This window comes from Artemia franciscana, chromosome 9 (assembly GCF_032884065.1).
Source record: "Artemia franciscana chromosome 9, ASM3288406v1, whole genome shotgun sequence".
Lineage (NCBI taxonomy): Eukaryota > Metazoa > Arthropoda > Branchiopoda > Anostraca > Artemiidae > Artemia > Artemia franciscana.
In genome coordinates this window covers 21,502,136-21,520,881 of record NC_088871.1, presented here as the reverse complement: position 1 = coordinate 21,520,881, position 18,746 = coordinate 21,502,136, and the positions used below count along the sequence as shown (strand labels likewise).

At 34.6% G+C, this 18,746-nt stretch overlaps 2 protein-coding genes and 2 long non-coding RNA genes across 4 annotated transcripts in view; 3 read left to right on the top strand and 1 right to left on the bottom strand.

Annotated features, from left to right (window-relative positions):
* LOC136031133 (small ribosomal subunit protein mS29-like) overlaps positions 1-4,633 on the top strand; it is a 31,072-nt gene extending 26,439 nt beyond the window's left edge. Inside the window, exon 9 of the mRNA XM_065710452.1 lies at positions 4,401-4,633. Within this exon, the coding sequence (XP_065566524.1) occupies positions 4,401-4,601 (201 nt within the window). The 3' untranslated portion in view covers positions 4,602-4,633. The remainder of the gene's footprint in view (positions 1-4,400) is intronic.
* The window catches only part of LOC136031143 (uncharacterized), a 343,784-nt gene that overhangs the window by 139,998 nt on the left and 185,040 nt on the right, over positions 1-18,746 (top strand). The window lies entirely within an intron of this gene.
* On the bottom strand, positions 6,538-12,665 carry LOC136031135 (uncharacterized). Its single transcript, XR_010618433.1, has 3 exons — positions 12,533-12,665; positions 11,601-11,688; positions 6,538-6,823 (listed from the first exon to the last, which is right to left on the bottom strand). It is a non-coding gene; the product is annotated as an uncharacterized LOC136031135 (long non-coding RNA).
* On the top strand, positions 12,414-18,080 carry LOC136031134 (alpha/beta-tubulin-N-acetyltransferase 9-like). The gene is made up of 3 exons (XM_065710453.1): positions 12,414-12,518; positions 14,220-14,521; positions 17,348-18,080. Exons 2-3 carry the CDS (start codon positions 14,231-14,233, stop codon positions 17,657-17,659), a joined length of 603 nt encoding a protein of 200 aa, XP_065566525.1. The 5' UTR covers positions 12,414-12,518; positions 14,220-14,230; the 3' UTR covers positions 17,660-18,080.

The following is an 18,746-nucleotide window of genomic DNA, read 5'->3' as shown; positions in this document are numbered from 1 at the left end:
TGTATGTCACTTGGTAAATACCAAGTGCCATACAAAGTAATTTTTCTCTGGGGACGGAATATTTGGTTGAAGGTTGGCTTCAGTATGACTTATTTTGGAAAAGGGTTATTTCCAGGCTTTGGGCAAGCCATGGGTGGAAGTAGTTACATGCCCTACTAAATTGAAGGAAAACTCGACTTTCTTAAAACTTGAAACCCCCTCCCCCTCGCCCTATTTTAGATAGGGCTTGTGATATCAGAGCTCGATATGAGCCCTGATCCTAGTCATCTTTACTCTAGCTTTCATTTGGATCCGTCGCTCCATTCGCAAGTTATACTAAATTAAACCAAAAGTTTGACTTTTTTCAGCACTTAAAACTCACTCCCCCTCGTTCTATTTGAGCTAGGGTTTTCATCTCAAAACTTGATGCCTGTCACGGTCTTAGGCACCTTTGGTTCAATCTTCACTGAGATCCATCAATTTCTCGCAAGCTAAACTGAATTAAATGAAAAACTCAACTTTTAATTAAGCTTGGGTCTCCATCCCAGAGCTCAATGCATATCATACTCTTAGGCATCTTTATTCAATTTTCATCGAAATTCATCTCCATATGCAAGTTACAGTGAATTAAATGAAAAACTCGAATTTGTTTAACACTTAAAGCCCCATCGCCCTAATTAAGCTCAATTTTAGTCCCAATAGTTCAATTTCAATTCAAAGCTGACTGGCGGTTTTCCCGCTATACTCGATTACGGGCGGGCAGACAGACAGATCTCAAAAACCTATCTTGATGGATATTTTCCACTATCTAAATAGGTGATGATACCTAGATGATGATTTGCCATTGTTTCCCTTTTTTTGGATCCAATTAGCCAAGATGGCTACCTAAGACGTTGCAAAATCCGTCCGTCCGTCTGTCTCTGTCCATCCGTCTGTGTAATCACGTATAGGGGGAGAAACGCTGGTTGGATTTGGATGAAACTTTTGTTGGCTAGATTTGGTGCCAAGGATCATGAGACACATCAAGTTGAAAGATGAAGACCCTAGCTCAAATAAAATGGGGGGGGCAGGGCTTTACCTGCTAAAAACAGTTTTTCGTTTAATTCAGAGTAACTTGCGACTGGAGTGATGGATCTGAATGAAAATTGAACCAAAGAGGCCTAAGACCATGACACATATCAAGTTTTGAGATAAAGACCCTAGCTCAAATTTAACAAGGGGGAGTGGGTTTTAATTCCTGAAAAATTTAAGTTTTCTGTTTAATTCAGTGTAACTTGCAAATGGAGTAACGGATCCGAATGAAAACTAGACCAAAGATGCCTAAGATCAGGGCTCATATCAAGTTCTGGTATCACAAACCCTATCTCAAATAGGGCGAGGGGGAGAGGGTTTCAAGTCTTAAGAAAGTTGAGTTTTCCTTTAATTTAGTAGGGCCTATAACTTATGAATGGATTGACAAATCTGAAGTCAGATCTGTCTGAATACCTGAATTAGCTGGAACGAATTGACAAAAAACCACTGCATTGTATCCAGCTAGAATTCCCTAGACTTGTTGATTGTGGACAACATTTAGATGGGCAAAGATTCATAGCTTCAGTAGTTTTACCAATCATATGGTTCTGAAGATGATGAAATGGTAGAAATCTGGTTCAGTTGACAAGATGACAAAACTTAAACACTAATGTCAGAAATATAAGCCCAAATGGACTACAGTATGCAACATTTAGCACAAAACAAGGGATTTTAGCTCACTGTCGACCAGTAAACTGTGAAATAATTGCAATTTTCTTTGTTATATAACTTTTAAACAAAAATTAAACCAAGTGTTAATCATACTATAATTTTTTTTTCGTCAAAAACAAATACCTTATTTCATATCCAAAAATAGGGCATGGAGCTATATCTGAGTTTACTCTAAATCTAAAGGGTGATGTTTTCTTGTACATTGCCAAAGCACAGACACACAAAAGCTATATCTGAGTTTGCTCTAAATCTAAAGGGTGATGTTTTCTTGTACATTGCCAAAGCACAGACACACAAAAGCTATATCTGAGTTCGCTCTAAATCTAAAGGTGATGTTTTCTTGTACATTGCCAAAGCAAACACACACAAAATTTTCGTGTCAAAGGTAAAGTATTTGAAAAGCAAGTACATTAAAAGTATCTTAAGTAATAAGTGTTTCGTAATCTTACTTAAGTATCAAGTAATAAGTACACCCTAGAGTTTTTACTTAATTACAAGTACAAGTACTGGAAAATTTTACTTAAGTAGTACTTCAAATAAAAGTACTTCAAGTAAGTGAAAGCACTGATATATATATATATATATATATATATACATATATATATATATATATATATATATATATATATATATATATATATATATATATATATATATATATATATATATATATATATATATATATATATATATATATATATATATATTGTATTTAAACAAACAAAAAATTATTGTCAGTGGTCGTAAAGGTGATACGCCCTGGTCATAAAGCTGATACGAACAATTGTATCTTTATGGAGGTTCAAATACTTAATAGTGCACCATTTTTGGTATTATAGTAATATAATACGTAATAGAAAAATAAATGGGGGGAGTGGTTACTAAGTGATGAAATTTTCTAATTCTAATGCCATTTTCAGTTTTTTCAGTTATATACTATATTGTTATAATACCAAAAATGGAAGTTGTATCCCTTCTTACCTCGGCTAGGGTGACAATGGGTACTAAGTGATACAATGTTCCATTTCTGTTGTCATTGTCGATCTCTTCAGACTCATATAAACAGGAAACGACCTTTTCATCCTAAACATCCGAGATCCCCTTCCCCCTGTTTTCCCTGAAAAAAAGAGGTATTTCTACTCGGCCGATTTTGGGTATGTTACTAAGCAAATTTTTCGTAACATTTTGATGCCAAAAAATTATTTTGTTGCTCAAATGCCGATATTTGGCCTTTTTCTTTCATAGTTTTACTCGGGTATAGTAGCACTAATTAAAATCAAGCAGTACCTGATATAATCACGAAGTTTTACAATCGTAATAAACAGTTGTTCCGCCTTTCTAAAAAAATTTTTTTTTACTTTAAACACATCTTTGATTTCCTCTAGAAGAGCTTTGTTTCAATTGCAACGACTGTAAAACTTGAAGTATTAAAATAAAGTTAGTTCTAACTCTTTGCCGATTTATATTACGTATTTGCAACACAATAGTATTCATGAACATTAGTAGCAGTTTTTATACAGTAACTAAAAGCTCTTGTCGATGTCTGGATACCACCTTTAAAGTTTTTCCCAAAGGTTGTCATTTTATCCAAAAGCGACCATTGAGGAGGTTGATTCAAAAATACTCTAGAATATACTTCAAGAACATTTTACGAAGAAGCAATCGTCTCTATTATTTGTTTATAGGTTGTTTTTTCTCTTCTTTTACTCCATTCTTCTAGAAAAAAAGGTTTATAAACGTTCGATTTAAAGCGAAAAAGACTTGATATTAGAAATGTGGTTTAAAAGAGGTGTAAAAAACGAAAATAGTAGAAAATGGCTTTATTATCCCGTATTTCTATCATTTTGAAGATATCTCATCAGCTTTTTAAAACTTAAAAAAAGCTTTTGAAATGTAATCCAGTTTTCTTATCCCATAAATCAAATGAAAAATTCCCACAACCGCAGCTTTTGTGTAATATTTTTTTAAAAGTTTGCTATCGAAAACATTAGAAATTCCCTATAAAAATCTCAAAAAATTAAATGCTGGAAAAGATTTGAAATAATTTTCAAATATTTTCTAGTCTTTTTAACTCCTAAACTTCGTAAGCCCAGGACGGTCATTTTTTTATATTTGTTTTTGCATCCTCCGCCCTTTCCAGAAAACTCACTAAAATGATAGCGCAAAAACTGTGTTGGATAGAGCAAGTCCGAGAACCGATTTGAAATGAGGATGCTCAACATCCGGTAAAGATCTTTCAATCATCACTATTCAACAGACTAAAAAAATAATTTCGTTGAAAGTTAGTCCCAGCCTTTCTGTTTGATCAATTAAATATCCTCTTTTTCCATTCATTTATAGCCATAACCCATCCAAGGATTGGTGGTGTCCGGGTGAAAAATTAATTACAGCACCCCCCTCCGGACTCAAATATAATCAAAAAAGCTGAATCAAAGTGGGCAGTTGTTTCCCACACCCCAGTCACGACGCTTCGGGCAGGTCCCACGGTTACCCCCCTCTTTGAACGATCTGTTTGTAGCCATCGATTAGCAATCAGATTTTATTGATAGGCATCAGTCATCTACTTATAGCCCTCAAATGGCCACCGATTTTGTTTTATTTAGAGGTTCTCATTGGTTGTACGCATATTTAATATAGTCTAATATAATAGGATTTAAAATTCCCTATTTGTTTTACAGGGCTGGGAGTGCTTGGACCCATTTTATCCTGTAGAAGTAAGTAACTATACAGAAAAAGAGTTTTTAAGTACACTGGACTACCTGAAGGAGAAAAACTGGATACAACATCCTCAGGCTTTGACAGAAGAAGGAAGAGATCAATTAGCTTTTCTATCAGGATTCAACCCATTGCAGCTCCAGTATATAGTAGACGCGTTGTAGTTTCTAATAATAAAAATTTTCGTTCCAAGAAAGCTTTATATCGCAAAGATTCTCCATTAGCACAGTATGGGGAACTGACAAGATAGGAAATTATCGTTTGATTCTGAAAAAATAGACAACCAACGATATCTGATGTCATCCACTAAAACCATAAAGTCAGTTATAAAAAGTAAAACCGATAGAAACATTAGTTGCATGAATCTCTTTTCTTTGATTTTGATTAACATTAGGTCAAAGAAATAAAAGAACCATATTTAGCGAAAGGATAAAATGGGTGTATGTGTGTACATTTCTTTTGAAACTAGCCTATATTCTGTACACTAACCTTCCCCTTACAAGTTTATAAACAACAAAAAATAGCAAAAAAAACACACAAACTAAGTATTCACAAACTACTTTTTTTTCAATGAGGCAAGTGAGCACTATTAAAAGTTCAAATTAACTTTTACTAAATTAAATTAAAATTAAAATTACTTAAATTAAAATTAATTTAACTAAGTATTCACAAACTAATTTTTTTTTTCAATGAGGCAAGTGAGCACTATTAAAAGTTAAAATTAACAAATTCTGAATATGAGGCGCTCTGGAGTCCTTCCTCGGCTCTCGCTCTTTACGCTTAAGTCTTAAAATTCTTTGAAGGTACTTCTCATTCCAGTTCAACGGCCCTTGTGTTTGAGCAGTCTCTTAAAGCATTAGGACAAAAGTCAGACTAGGGCGAAGAGCGAGGCTTGAGGAAGGGGAAGCACCCTCATATATGGAATAATTTCTGTTCGTCTTAACTTTTAATATTGCACAAGAACTTTTTTTTAATTTAATTTCAAACGGTTTTTCAAATCATAGCAGAAAAGCCCTTTCGCCCCCTCCGCATAGAAAATTATCCTCATGGGAAATCCCCCCTAAAATCCGCAAACAAATACCACTTGTGAACAATGTAAAATTGCGTAACTTACAGCCGTTTTCCCAGGGAATCTAGGGGGGGGGGGCTAGAACTCTTTATTTTGATTCAAATGGACCCTATCCTATTCTTCTACGATCATTAATTTAATACGATTACCCCTGGAAAAAAAAATAAAATAAACGTGCATCCGTGATTTTTCTTCTGGCAAAAAATATGAAATTCCCCATTTTTTGTAGATATGAGCTTGAAACATCTGCAAAAGGGTTTTCTGATATGTTAAATCTAATGGTCTGATTTTCATTAAAATCGCTTGACTTTTGGGGGATTTTTCCCCTTTTTTCGAAAATCAGGCGAATTTTCTCAGTCTTAGCTCTTGATGGATAACATTAAACTTCATGAATTTTCTATATTTGATATCAGCATAACGTGGAATTCTTTTGATGTATCTATTGTTATCAAAATTCTGTTTTCAGAATTTCGATTACTATTTGGCTAAGTCACTCCTTACTTACAGTTCGATTCCACGAACTGTTTGATTAATCCAAATGTTAAACGGTCAAAGGTTCATCTTTAACCTGTTCTTCGCATATTTTTAGGTAGAGGTGATGAAGCAAGGGTCGACCATTAGGCTACCAATAGTTATTTAATCTGTCGCCTACTAGCCCGCTCTACCTCCAAGGTTCTCAGAGTACTTGTACCATTGGTTGAGATCCACCTATGGTAGATCATCATCATGGAATACTTGAAGGGTTATTTCATCCTGAAAAAATAGTACTTGTTTTATTAAGGAATAAGTAAATTGATGCTTTGTCTGCCTTTCTAAGCCTAAAAATCTATTTGTATAGGTTCGCACGTTTGACAAATGGAGTTTTAATAAAAGTCATCTCCAGTACCCACTTAAGATACGTCGAACTACGCTTTTACTTTTAGATAACTTTCAAGTGAGGAATGACTATTCAGCAATAACTGCAAGATTAATTCAGTCCTAAAATTTCCAAGATAAAAAAAAAAAAAAATCAAAATTACGAAATAAAATAATGACGATGTAACGCCTTTATTAAGTATATTGCGGAATTACATATTAACTCTGGTTAGTATGGTGCCTTCATTGAACGATTGACTTTTTGCAGCTTTGTAATACTTTGTGAAGCTTGTCTTTGATGTCCTCGGAAGTTTTCAAAAATTCATGAAGCTTGTTGACATCACTCTTTAACTGTGATACTTTCTCTATTTTTTGGTTGTTTGCGAAAAGGTTGCTGTCTGACTCTCCAGTGATCTTAAAAACCGGATCTTCACTTGAAGAACGTTCTAGATCTTCAATGATCTGAAAGAAGACGTTGTCTGTAGAGCGTGATTGTCATAACAAAAAAAAAGAATTATACATCTTTCCTGTTGAATTATGAATTGAAAATACAAAATTGGTCATAATTTAGGATTGTTTTGAGCTATGCGTGCTATGTTTCGCATGCTTACTGACCATCGGTAATCATAATTCAACGCTCCAAGGAAAATGGCGAAATTTAGGCGAATGTTTTGGTTTTTGTGCAGCCCTAAGAAGTAAAACAATAGAAGTGAATGAAAACGAAAAGTGAAACATGGATAGCAAGTGGAAAACCGCTGAAACAAATGAATCTTCTTTATTGGAATTAATTTTAAAAAAATCTACAAAAGAAGTTTTTCAAAGAAAAGTAAAGAGCTACATTATACCAAAAATGAGCAGAAATAAATTCAAATTGTAAAACTACCACAAATTACCATCAATAAATAAATGAAACCCAAAACGAACAGAAACTACAACTAATAACTGAGTAAAACATCTTCACCGCACCCACCTTCTTTACTAATAATACTACATAGGTACTACTACCAGTAGTAGTACTATACACACATTGAACTTTTTGATTAGTTCAACATACCCCTCAGCATTGAAGTTTCAATCTAATGTTCTATACTAATACTATCTAATGTTATATACCAATACTATTCAATGTTCAGTCTAATACTACCTAGGTACTACTACTAGTAGTAGTTCTATACACATATTACATTTTCAATTAGTTCAACATACCCATCAGTATGCCCTGAAAGTTTCAATCTAATGGTCTAAGCCGTTTTTCAGATACTGCTGATGCAGCCTTTCAACAGACTGCATACACAGAGCGTGTTTGAATTTAATTCAACATTTCCTGTAAATTTTCCCTTAATATCCTTAATCTTAGTAGTAGTATGCATAGTACCTTTTTTTCGTTCAACATCGCCTTCAACAAATAAAGAAAGTTTCGACTTAATGCTCTAAGCTGTTCCAGACATATAGTAGTTATGTAGTTATACAGGCCTTTTAATAACTTGCTGCCGCATAGCCTGTTCCAATGTAATTCACTATCCTATTCAACATTTCCTGAAAGTTTCACCGTATTACCCTTCGATTCAGTAATATTAGTAGAAATCACCATAGCAGTAGTTGTAGCAGTAATAGTCGTAGTAGTAGTAGTATGCACATTTTATCTAGTTCAATATACCCCTTAACGTGCCCTGACAGTTTCAGCTTAATACCCCAGACCATTCCTGATATATTGCAGATACGCCCTTTTGACAATCTGCATGCACAGAGTATGTTTTGATTTAGTTGAACAGTCCCCTAACACTTTCCCTGAAAGTTTCACCTTCCTACCCTTAGTCTCAGTAGTAGTAATCGTAGCAATAGTAGCAGAATTAGCAACAATAGCAGTAATATCAGTATGCGCAGAGAGATTTTTTGTCTAATTAAACCTTCCTCTCAACACGCCCTGAAAGTTTCAATTGAATGCTTTAAGCCATTCTTAAGAAATTGCTCATACATCCTTTTGGCAACATTAATGCGCACAGTGTGTTGTGATTTAGTTCAATATGCCCCTAAATATTCCCTGAAAGTTTCATCTTAATACTCCTAACCTCAATAGAAGTAGTAGTCATAGTAGCAATAGAAGTAATATGCATATAGTGTCTTTTGGTTAGTTCAATATACCCTCAGCATGTCCTGGAAGTTTCAAGTTAATACTCTAAGTCGTTTCTAAGATATTGCTTCTATGCCCTCTTAAAAACCTACATGCATATAGTTTGTTTTGACTTAGTTGGAACTCCCCCTAAATATTCCCTGAAAGTTTCATCTTAATAAAAATAGCCTCATTAGTTGAAGTAATCGCAGTAGCAGCAGTAGTAGTGTGTACATAGTGCCTTTTTGTTAAATCAAAATCCACCTCAGCATAACCTAAAAGTTTAATATAAATAACCTACGCCGTTCCAGAAATATTGCAGGTACATGCTTTTGACAATCTACATACTCGTGGCGTGTTTTGATTTGTTTCAACTTTCCCAAAAAGCTTCACCTCAGTACTCTTAGCTTCGGTAGTAGTAGTAGTAGTAGCATTAGTAGCAGTATGAACATAGCAGCTTTTTTTTCGATATCCTCACCACATCCTGAAAGATTCAACTTATTTCCGTAAACAGTTCCTAGGGCACTGCTAATACGTCCCTTTGACAACTTGAATGCATATAGCATGTTTTGATTTAGTTCAACACTATCAGAACATTCCCCAAAATTTTCACCGTAACACCCTTAGCTTTGGTAGCAATATTAGAAGTAGCAGTAATTATAAAAACAGCAGCCGCAGTAGTAGTAGCACTAGCATTCAAATATTCCCTTTTGGTTAGTTCAACATCCCCTACAATAAGCCTTGTAATTCTCAATTTCATACTCGAAGCCGTTCCTAAGATATTGTTAATACGCCCTTTTGACAACATGCATCCATACAGTTCGTTTTGATTCAGTTCAACTTCCCACTCAATATTCCCTTAAATTCTCGCCTTCATACAATTACCCTTAGTTGTAGCAGTAGTCACAGTAGTAGTAGGAGTATTTTTTGTAGTATTAATAGTCAGATTAGTAGTAATACTAACAGTAGTAGTAGTAATAGCGTGCACATATTGCTTTTTGGTCAGTTGAACATCTTCCTCACCAAGACCTGGAAGTTGCAACTTAATACTATAGGCCGTTGCTATGGTACGGCCGATATGCCCGTTTGATAATTTGTATGCCCGTAGTGTGTTTTAATTTAGTTCGTCTTCCCCCTTAACATTACCTAAATTTTCACCATAATACTCTGAGTGTTAGCATAGTTGCGCACAGAAGTAGTAGCACAAGTAGTAGTAGTAGTAGTAGCGTGCACATATTGTCTTTGGTCAATTGATTTTTCCCCTAAGCATTTCCTGAAAGTTCTAACTTAATACCCTAAGCAAATCGTGAAAAACGCCTTTTTGACTACCTACATGCACATAATGTTTTTGATTTAGCTCAATTTTCCCCTCAATATTCTCTTAAAAAATTCATCTATATACCTTAGCAGTAGTAGTATCATATTAATAGTAGTAATAAGAGTTGTAATTGTAGTAGTAGTAGTAGTTCTATTAGTAGTAGTAGCAACAGTAGTAGAAATAGCATTAGTAGCCGTAGTAGTATCCACATATTGCCTATCAGTCAGCTGAACATTTCACTCATCATGCCCCGGAATTTTCAACTTGATACACTAATTCGTTCCTGAGATATTGATGAGACCTAAATTGATTTGACAATCTGTATGCACATAGGATGTTTTAATTTAATTCAGCTTTCCCTCAACATTTTTTCAAATTTTCGCCTCAATACCCTTAGTCTTTGTAGTAATCGCTTTAAAAATAGTAGTTGTAGTAGTAGTTGTTGTAGCAGTAGTACAAGTAACCTGCAAATATTGCCTTTTCGATCAAATTATGATCCCTCTCATCATTCCCTGATAGTTCCAACTTAATACCCTCAATCATTCCCAAGTTTTACCCTTTTGACAGCCTGGATGCGCATATTGTATTTTTATTTAGTTCAACACTGTCTCAACATTCCCTAAAATTTTCACCTCAATACCCTTAGCTTTGATAGCAGTATTAGTAGTAGCAGTAGTGGTAGTAGAAGTAGCATGCAAGTATCGCCTTTTGGTTAGTTCAACACCCCCTACAGCAAACCCTGTAAGGGCTTGCTAAATATCAAGGCTATGAGGTTGGCAAAATATAAATACTGACTCTGAGTTCTAATGTTTTAGCATTTTCTACTCTAAATTCTGGAGTCTTAGGAGAGCCAAATTCTTTAATTTTCACAGTTGCGGCTCTGACTCCTGCCCTTTTAGGTGTTAAACACGGATTTTGGCTTCTAATAACAATTTGTAGTATTGCATGCCAAGATACTTTTTTTGCTATTACCAAATGAATGCTGGATTCAATTTAAAAGGGTAATGCTCAAGGTGAAAACCCTGGTGGATTATTAGATATTAAGTTCTGAAGAGCTTCAGGGAATAGTGAGGAGAATCAAAACCTACTGAATGCATGCAGGTTATCGAAAGGGCGTATCTAAGGAGTAGCTTAGGGTGTTCAGTTGGACCCTTCAGGGAAATGCTTACGAGGAAGATCACTTGACCAAATGGCAATATGTGCTACTACTGTTAGTACTACTACTAGTGTCTCAACTACAACTACTTTGACTACTACTAGAACTAAGGCTAAAGGTATGAAGGTGAACATTTCAGGGAATAGTGAGGGGAAACTAAATCAGAACCCACTGGGTGCATGCAGGTTATCAAAAGGGCATGTCTAAGGAATAGCTTAGTGTATTCAGTTGAACCCTTCAGGGAAATGCTTACGAGGAAGATCACTTGACCAAATGGCAATATGTTCTGCTACCGTTAGTTCTACTACTAGTATGTCTACTACCACTACTTTGACTACTACTAGAACTAAGGCTAAAGGTATGAAGGTGAAAATTTCTGGGAATAGTGAAGAGAAACTAAATCAAAACCTACTGGGTGCAGATTATCAAAAGGGCATATCTAAGGAATAGCCTAGGGTATTCAGTTAGACCCTTCAGGGAAATGCTTACGAGGAATATGGCTCCAACTCCACAGTTATGAAAAATATCAATACTCAGAGTAAAAATACTCATACAGTGTATAAAATACTCTCTTGAAGTGAGTTTGAACCCTCCTGAAACAAAGTTCTGGCTATGTGCAGCTCGAGTGAGGGCCCAAGTTAGGTAGATAGTTTACCTCTTCTTCAGTTGGTGGTTGAACATCGTGCTCTTTACTAGATAAAGAAAAAATATTCATCTTCTTATTTTTCCAGGGACAAGATCGTCTAGAAGAAAAAATAAAATAAATAAATAACATTAACCATGGAAGCAGAGCCGTTCTTAGGGTCGGGGGTGCCCCAGGTAAAATAAATTACAGTACCCCCTCACAATACAGATATAAGAATAAAAGTCGAATTGGAGCGAAAAATTGTATCAAAGTGGGCAATCTCCCAGCCGCGGTGCCTAGGGCAACTCTCCCCCCTCCATAGGAACTGTTCTACATGCAAGTGAATCCTTTAAGTTGAATTAAAACTAATCAACCTTTGTCATAAAAATCTAAATGAATACATTGTGAACAACAGTTTCCAAAAAAAAATTTAAAAGGCTTCAGAAATTTCATTAAACGTATATTTTTGCGACAAGCCTTGATGCTTACCGCGATTCGTAATAATAAATAAATAAATATAAATATGAAAAATATGCCTTCAGAAACTTCCCCAAAGAATTATTTTCGGGCCGTTTCTTTATTATTCTTTCCGGGTGAGAAGTAATCTTTACTAAAAATAATGAGATTAAATTCATTTTTATTTAAAAATCAATTGTAAAAAAAAATAGTAGAATTGTGTAAACATGATGAATTTGAGAAAAGCGGAATTTTAAAAAAATAACCCACATAGCGGTGAGTTGGATTCCTTTTAAGGAAATTGGAATGCCATTTGTGATATCCCATTTCAAGGAATTAATTTATGCACATATCTTGGCAAAAAAATGTCTTGGGAATTTACCATGCGCCAGCGCTACCTATAAAACTATCATTTAAAATTTTGTAGGCGCAAATTAAAATCACTAATGCACATCTAAGGTTACCTCGCATCGTAGCTAATGTAAAAATTAGGTAAGGGAAATTACCTTTATAATTGTATTTTACGACTAATAGATGGATAAATTTCACAGCACGGACTAGTTTTTAGCCTGGTGATTATTAAGTTTGCACGACTTTTAATACAAATAGATGGCTCTGAAGTTCCAGAAATATTGCTTAGCGTAACATGTTATTCGGATGATTTTTTTTCTGCGAAATGGTCAATCTTATGGACAAGCGAAGTCGCGTTTTCATTTAGCGTTTTGCTGACAAAATTTAAAGTAAATTAGCCAATGAAACTGCGAGACAAGTTTTTTGGCAGTTTCGTTGGTTCATTTAACCTGATTTCAAATTTGTCTGTAAAACACTAAATGGAAATGCGGCACAAGTCTCAAATAGTAGCGCGGCGTTTAAAGTCAAGCAAAATCAAACTACTTTTTTGTCCAAGAATTAAGTATGTGGCCCATCCTAAACTACACTGTTCTTCTCTTAAAAATTTATCTACATCATCTTTACGCCTAAAAAGTATCATTTTACTACGTAATTTGCTTCTTACAGTAGCCAAGCTAATGTTTCTATAATTACCACATTCACTTTTATCATCTTTCTTATAGAAGAGTTTAATTAAGGTTTTTATAAAATCGGTAGGCACTTTTTTCAAAAGGTATCCCTTTTCAAACCCACTTTTTCAAAAGTCATATGCGTAATATTCAGTAATTTATCTGTAACTTCGCAATCAACATATCTAAAAGACTCATTTAAAACACTATCAGCACCCAGGGTCTTCTTATTTTTAATCCTTTAAGTACTGTCTCTAGTTCATCCTCGAAAAACAAATCGTTCTTCACTTCTAAAGTGTCACAATTTTTAGTCGTTCTTTTCTATATGATTTTCTGTAACTTTATCACTGTTTAGCACATTCCCAAAATTCTCAGCTCACCTTATTTTAACTCTTCCCTTATCTGTAATTGTCATCCTATTCCTGTCTTTAAGTGGGACAAGTTCATATTGACTATTTCCTCTCACTTTTTGAACATATCTGTACAAGTTTTTATTATTATGCCATCTCGCTGCATATACTTACATTAAAGAAAACAGATATATATATATATATATATATATATATATATATATATATATATATATATATATATATATATATATATATATATATATATATATTGAAATGCAATCGTTACGTCTACAAATCTAAAGGAAATAAACACCACTTATTTAACTTCTGTAATTTAAAGAATTCATAATTAGATGTAGAAAACTTAATATTTACGTTAAAAATAATAGCATGAAGCCAGTTTTCTTTTCAATGAAAGTATCTCAATGGAGACGGTGAGCATTAATTCTAATTAGCTCTTTAGCTTTTGTTTTAAAACATTGTAACATCTTACTGAGTAGTGTTTTTCTTCCGTTCTTTCTTAATATTTACGGTCATTTTTGTACTTAGTGACCTAGTCTATTATGCTGACAGCCGAAAATGTTATATACACGTTTCAAAAGTGTTTTGTTTTTGCTGCAAAGAACACCAAAAAAGGCAAATCATGTGGAAAATAAGACAAAGCATAGAAAAAATTGTGAAGATACCGAGATTTCAGGGGGCAGAAGCACGACCCCAAAGGCTTTCCTGACCATTTGATGGTGTGTTGAAAACACTATTTAGATGTACAGTTCTCATCGAATGTAATTAGCAATTATCTCTAATAATTTAATGCATTTTAGTTCAAGGAAGGATGAAATTAAACCAAAATACCAAACTTACAAACAGAAACGTGGTTCTTGTGCCATACGAGGCTTATCACGTCCCAAAATACCACACTTGGATGCAGAGTGAGGAATTACAGAAGCTCACAGCTTCAGAACCATTGACGTTGGAAGAAGAATTCGAGATGCAACAAACTTGGCGAAAAGACGAAGACAAATGTACGTTCATAATTCTCGATGGTGATATATTGCAAGAGAAAGGCGATGAAATAGAAGCAATGGTTGGAGATGTTAATCTTTTCATTGCGGAAGAAGAAGAGGTAACTAGAAATAATACTAATAATGAGCTATTTTTTTTAACCCACTGTCTTAGCACTTTTTAAAAATGCACTAGAAAGCTCAAAACCTTGGATGAAGTTACAAGAATGATGACAATAGAAAGTCACTTTATTTGAAAAGAATATTGAGAACTATTTTCAATTTTTTAGCTTTATTTTTGAACTGTTAAAGTGTACATCATGTTTGTTTCTTAATGTCCCTGCAGAAATTTTTATCCTGATCTCTAACATCCAAATTATTTTTTTTAAATTAAAGTTTTGCGTTGTAATGTTTTTTTTTGCCAAATTTAGTTCTTTATCTGAACATTTATTGCTCTGGAACTTAACCATCTCCCATAAGTGCATTTACACAACGGGCTTGATCCTTAAGCCAAATGTCGTGAAATATGAAACTGGACAGAGCTAAACTTATTCAATAGTTCTGAAAGCTAATAGAGGGGCTATCAAAATATCGTATGGTTCAAGCTTGTGTTGTTCGTGTCACCTTGCAATAGCATGTTACAAATGGCATTCTGAGGCTCTTTAAAGGATTCCAACTCACCGCTATGTTGGTTCATTTTTCTAAGTTCCCAGTTTTCTCAAATTCATCGTGTTTGTACATTTCTACTATCTTTTTCAATAGATTTATGAATAAAAATGTATTTTATTCTCATTTTTTATCATAAAGTTTATCTTCCTCCCGAAAAATGAAAATCCCCTAAAATTATTCTTTGGAGAAATTTCTGAAGCCATATTGTAAGGAAATCCTGTGGTAACGCATGTTGTGTCGACACGTGTGGTAATAACATTAACCAGTTGAAAACTCTTTAACAACATTAAAAAATAAATTTTAATCTCTTAGATCATTCAAGTTTACTGGAGGGTTGACTTAAGCCTTTTAAAAGTTTCTTTTCGAAACTGTTTTTTACAGTGTAATTATATGGATTTTTGTGACAAAGGCTGACACGTTTCAATTCAACTCATCGTACTGGCACAAGAGAAGAATTGCAAGGTTTTCTGCCCCCCCCCCCCCAAAAAAAAATGACATTCTAATTTGTGAATAATTTGGAAGGACAGTATTAAAATAAATATCCAGAAATTTTGGTGCTAATCGTTCCTCAGAGGGATCATAATTATTTCTCGTTATTTCAGATCTTATGACTGTAATTGAGACTTTACCACAAAAAAGTAAAGCATCCGAACATTAAATTCACAAAATCTTTTTCCCTTATTTCTTCAACATTCGGAAGCTCTTTTTTTTTTTTTTACAAAACGTCAAGTCTGGCTATCTTTTTATATAATTATAGCCCATGCACCAATGTAACCATGCTCTATGTTATTCACAAATGCTCTAGCAACCGGTCACTATTGGGGACGTAACTTGAAGGAAGGCCAGGTTTGATATTTACTAAAAGCGTGATTACCCTTATCGTGAACGTAAATAGAATTTTCATCGTTCATTGTTCACCCCCTTGCATCAGGATATTCTTGGTTTTTGATCGCCACCTCCAAGCAAAAGTAGTTTAATTTTTATCGCCATAGAGATATATGACTCAAGCTTCAGCTTTTACTGTTTTGATTCGAATATAATTTGTCCATTTTTAATTCCAGAATAGAAAAGAAAACTACATGTAATTAAATCAATTTTCAGAGGACAGGAGAAATGCGTGTCGCAGGACATGACATTTGAGGCAGTTTATTAGACATGACTTGTCTAAATCATCATTTGTTGCAGAAACGGCTTCTTTTTTTTAGCCAACACGGAGATTTCAAAGAGAGAAGCAACTAAAATGTGAGTCCTAATACTAAATTCATAAACTCATGGTAACCTCACTCATCGTAATTGCCTTCTCCAAGTAACTTTAAATAGAGATATTTTCCAAAGCTTGATCCAGCGATCAATTCCCGCCTTACAATCGATTCCTGCATAAGTAACCTTCAATAGACCATCTTTAAACTAGTCAAAAAGAGTCTGTCTATTTTATACAGTCGAAATGATAATAACCTAGACTAGTGGCAAGTGATTGCTAACCCTGGCACCCTGAATCTTACTATGGAAAACACTAACAAGCTTTAGCTGTAAAAGAAAAGAAAAAAAAAATACAGACGGAAAATCATCAAGACACTACGAAATTACACTAGTCCCAGAATGATATGGTTCATTGACTTTAACTCGGGATTTTGTAATTCTGAGTTATCCCGGCTGTTTCAACTGTTGGAAAAGGATCTACAGTGTCGAACTTCTTCGATATATTCGTATTGGCATTTTTTTAGTCTCAGGGAAATTTTTCAGGTGGGAACCGGAGCTAGAATATGAGGCGTTGAAGTAGTATTACTATTACAATTAGTAGTATGCAAGCAAGAGACGATATATGCGAAGTTATTTATAGTAAGTAGTCCGCACGACATCCAAAGACGAGAACAGAAGTGGTTTAGCCGAGTAGCTCCTAGAGAAAGGATATCGCCGATCTTATCTGGATCGACAAGTAAATTTGCAGTCACGCCATCAGTGCTCATGAGTGTTGCCGCTCTGAGTGCTCTTTAAATCCAAACTATACGTGATTGTCCAGAGGAATGCATCTGAAAACAAGTTGCAACAGTAACCGCACGATTTGAAAATCTCAGGTGATCTACCTTTCTTTCATGATAGGATGAACCTGAACACATCCTACAGTGAACACATTGAGCTTCTTGAATGTTCCACCAAACACGGATCCTAAAGACAGTCGTCTTGAAGTTGTAAGTATTGTTTGTAGTCCAAAAGAAAAAAGTTATTTTTTGTCATTACTTACTTAAATATTAGCGTGTATCTTATGGGTTCTATTTTAGGGAAGATCTGCTGAAATAGAGATAATGGTAGCTGAGCCTAAGGCGAGAGGAAAGAAAATTGGCTGGAATGCAACCTTATCAATGATTCGATACGGTATTGAACAACTTGAGATTCAAATATTTACATCAAAAATTGGCTACGATAATGAGACTAGCCAGCGATTATTCAAGCGCTTGAAATTCACAGAAACTAACCGTGTAGACATTTTCCAGGAAATCCACTATAACTGTGTTGTAGATGATAACTTCACAAACTGGATCAGATTACAAACTAGTGAATATTCTCGAAATACCTACGAGTCTTTAATCTAGGCCGTTAATAACGTCAATGTACACTATAATCGTATATACCGTTCTTACATTACATTTTAAATTCGACTTTTTTTTTTTTTTTTTACAATATTAGTTCCAACTTAGGGCGAGCAGTTACTAGTTTAGTTTCAACTTAGTATAATAGTTTAATTTCAACTTAGTATAAGCTGAAGTACCCCAAATGATGTGCATAAAACCGTTTAATATAATTATTTAGTTTAGTTCCAACTTGGTATACGCTAAAGTAGCACAAACGCTGTACACGTTGCCGTACAATATAATTTCATACAATAAATAAGTCGCCAGTTCTATACCGTTATGCGTCTACTTCTGCAAACTTTATTGAAGAGCCAAAGAAGTTTTTTAGCATGTTGTTGAAATAGCACGTTTGGAGATTAAAGATTTTTAACATCTGTAGAAATTACCTGGTATAAATGAATAGTGACTTCCTTTTGCCGTAGTCTTTGACTAGAGATACCGACATATTTTTGTCAAGATACAATCGGCGTCATCGTAATCGCGCGTCTGTAAATGCGACCAACCGGTAAAGACCGACTCATTAAATCTTTCTTGCTTCCTCCAAAAAGCAGACTGAACACTTATCCAGAATCACAAGGAGCTATTACGTTGCAAACAGTTGGCGAAGGAGGAGGTGGAATCGCCCAAGAAACAAATAAAAGCTATAAAAGGGCCTGCTGTACTTGGGAAACGCGGGAAATTTTAAGGTTGGAAAAGCAATGATGTCTGTCAGTAGAATTTAAGACAAAAGAAAAACATTTTTTGGTCTGTTTCAACAAAAGCGTTCGTGTTTGTTTCGAGTCAAAAGCATTGTTTTTTTAAGACAAAAAATGTCTTGCGATTTTTAAATGACGAATTCCTATTCATTGTCAGTATTGTTAGCACCTCGTCTTAAACGTCACACTATACAAATGCAAACACACTTTCAAGTTAATTAAAACAAAACTCGGCTCCCTTTCTATTGGAAAGCTTAAAACCCAACTGTAAGTTTTCCTAAACATCCACCTCTAAATATCGGTAGGTATTCTTGACTCAGGATTTGGCAAGTTCATTCAGCGTGTTTTTGCAA

What these genes read in the sequence shown, in the direction of transcription:
- LOC136031134 (XM_065710453.1), top strand. Translation starts at nt 14,231, where the DNA reads ATGAAATTAAACCAAAATACCAAACTTACAAACAGAAACGTGGTTCTT. An exon ending in TCATTGCGGAAGAAGAAGAG is followed by an intron (nt 14,522 to 17,347) that starts GTAACTAGAAAT and finishes GTTCTATTTTAG; the next exon opens with GGAAGATCTGCTGAAATAGA.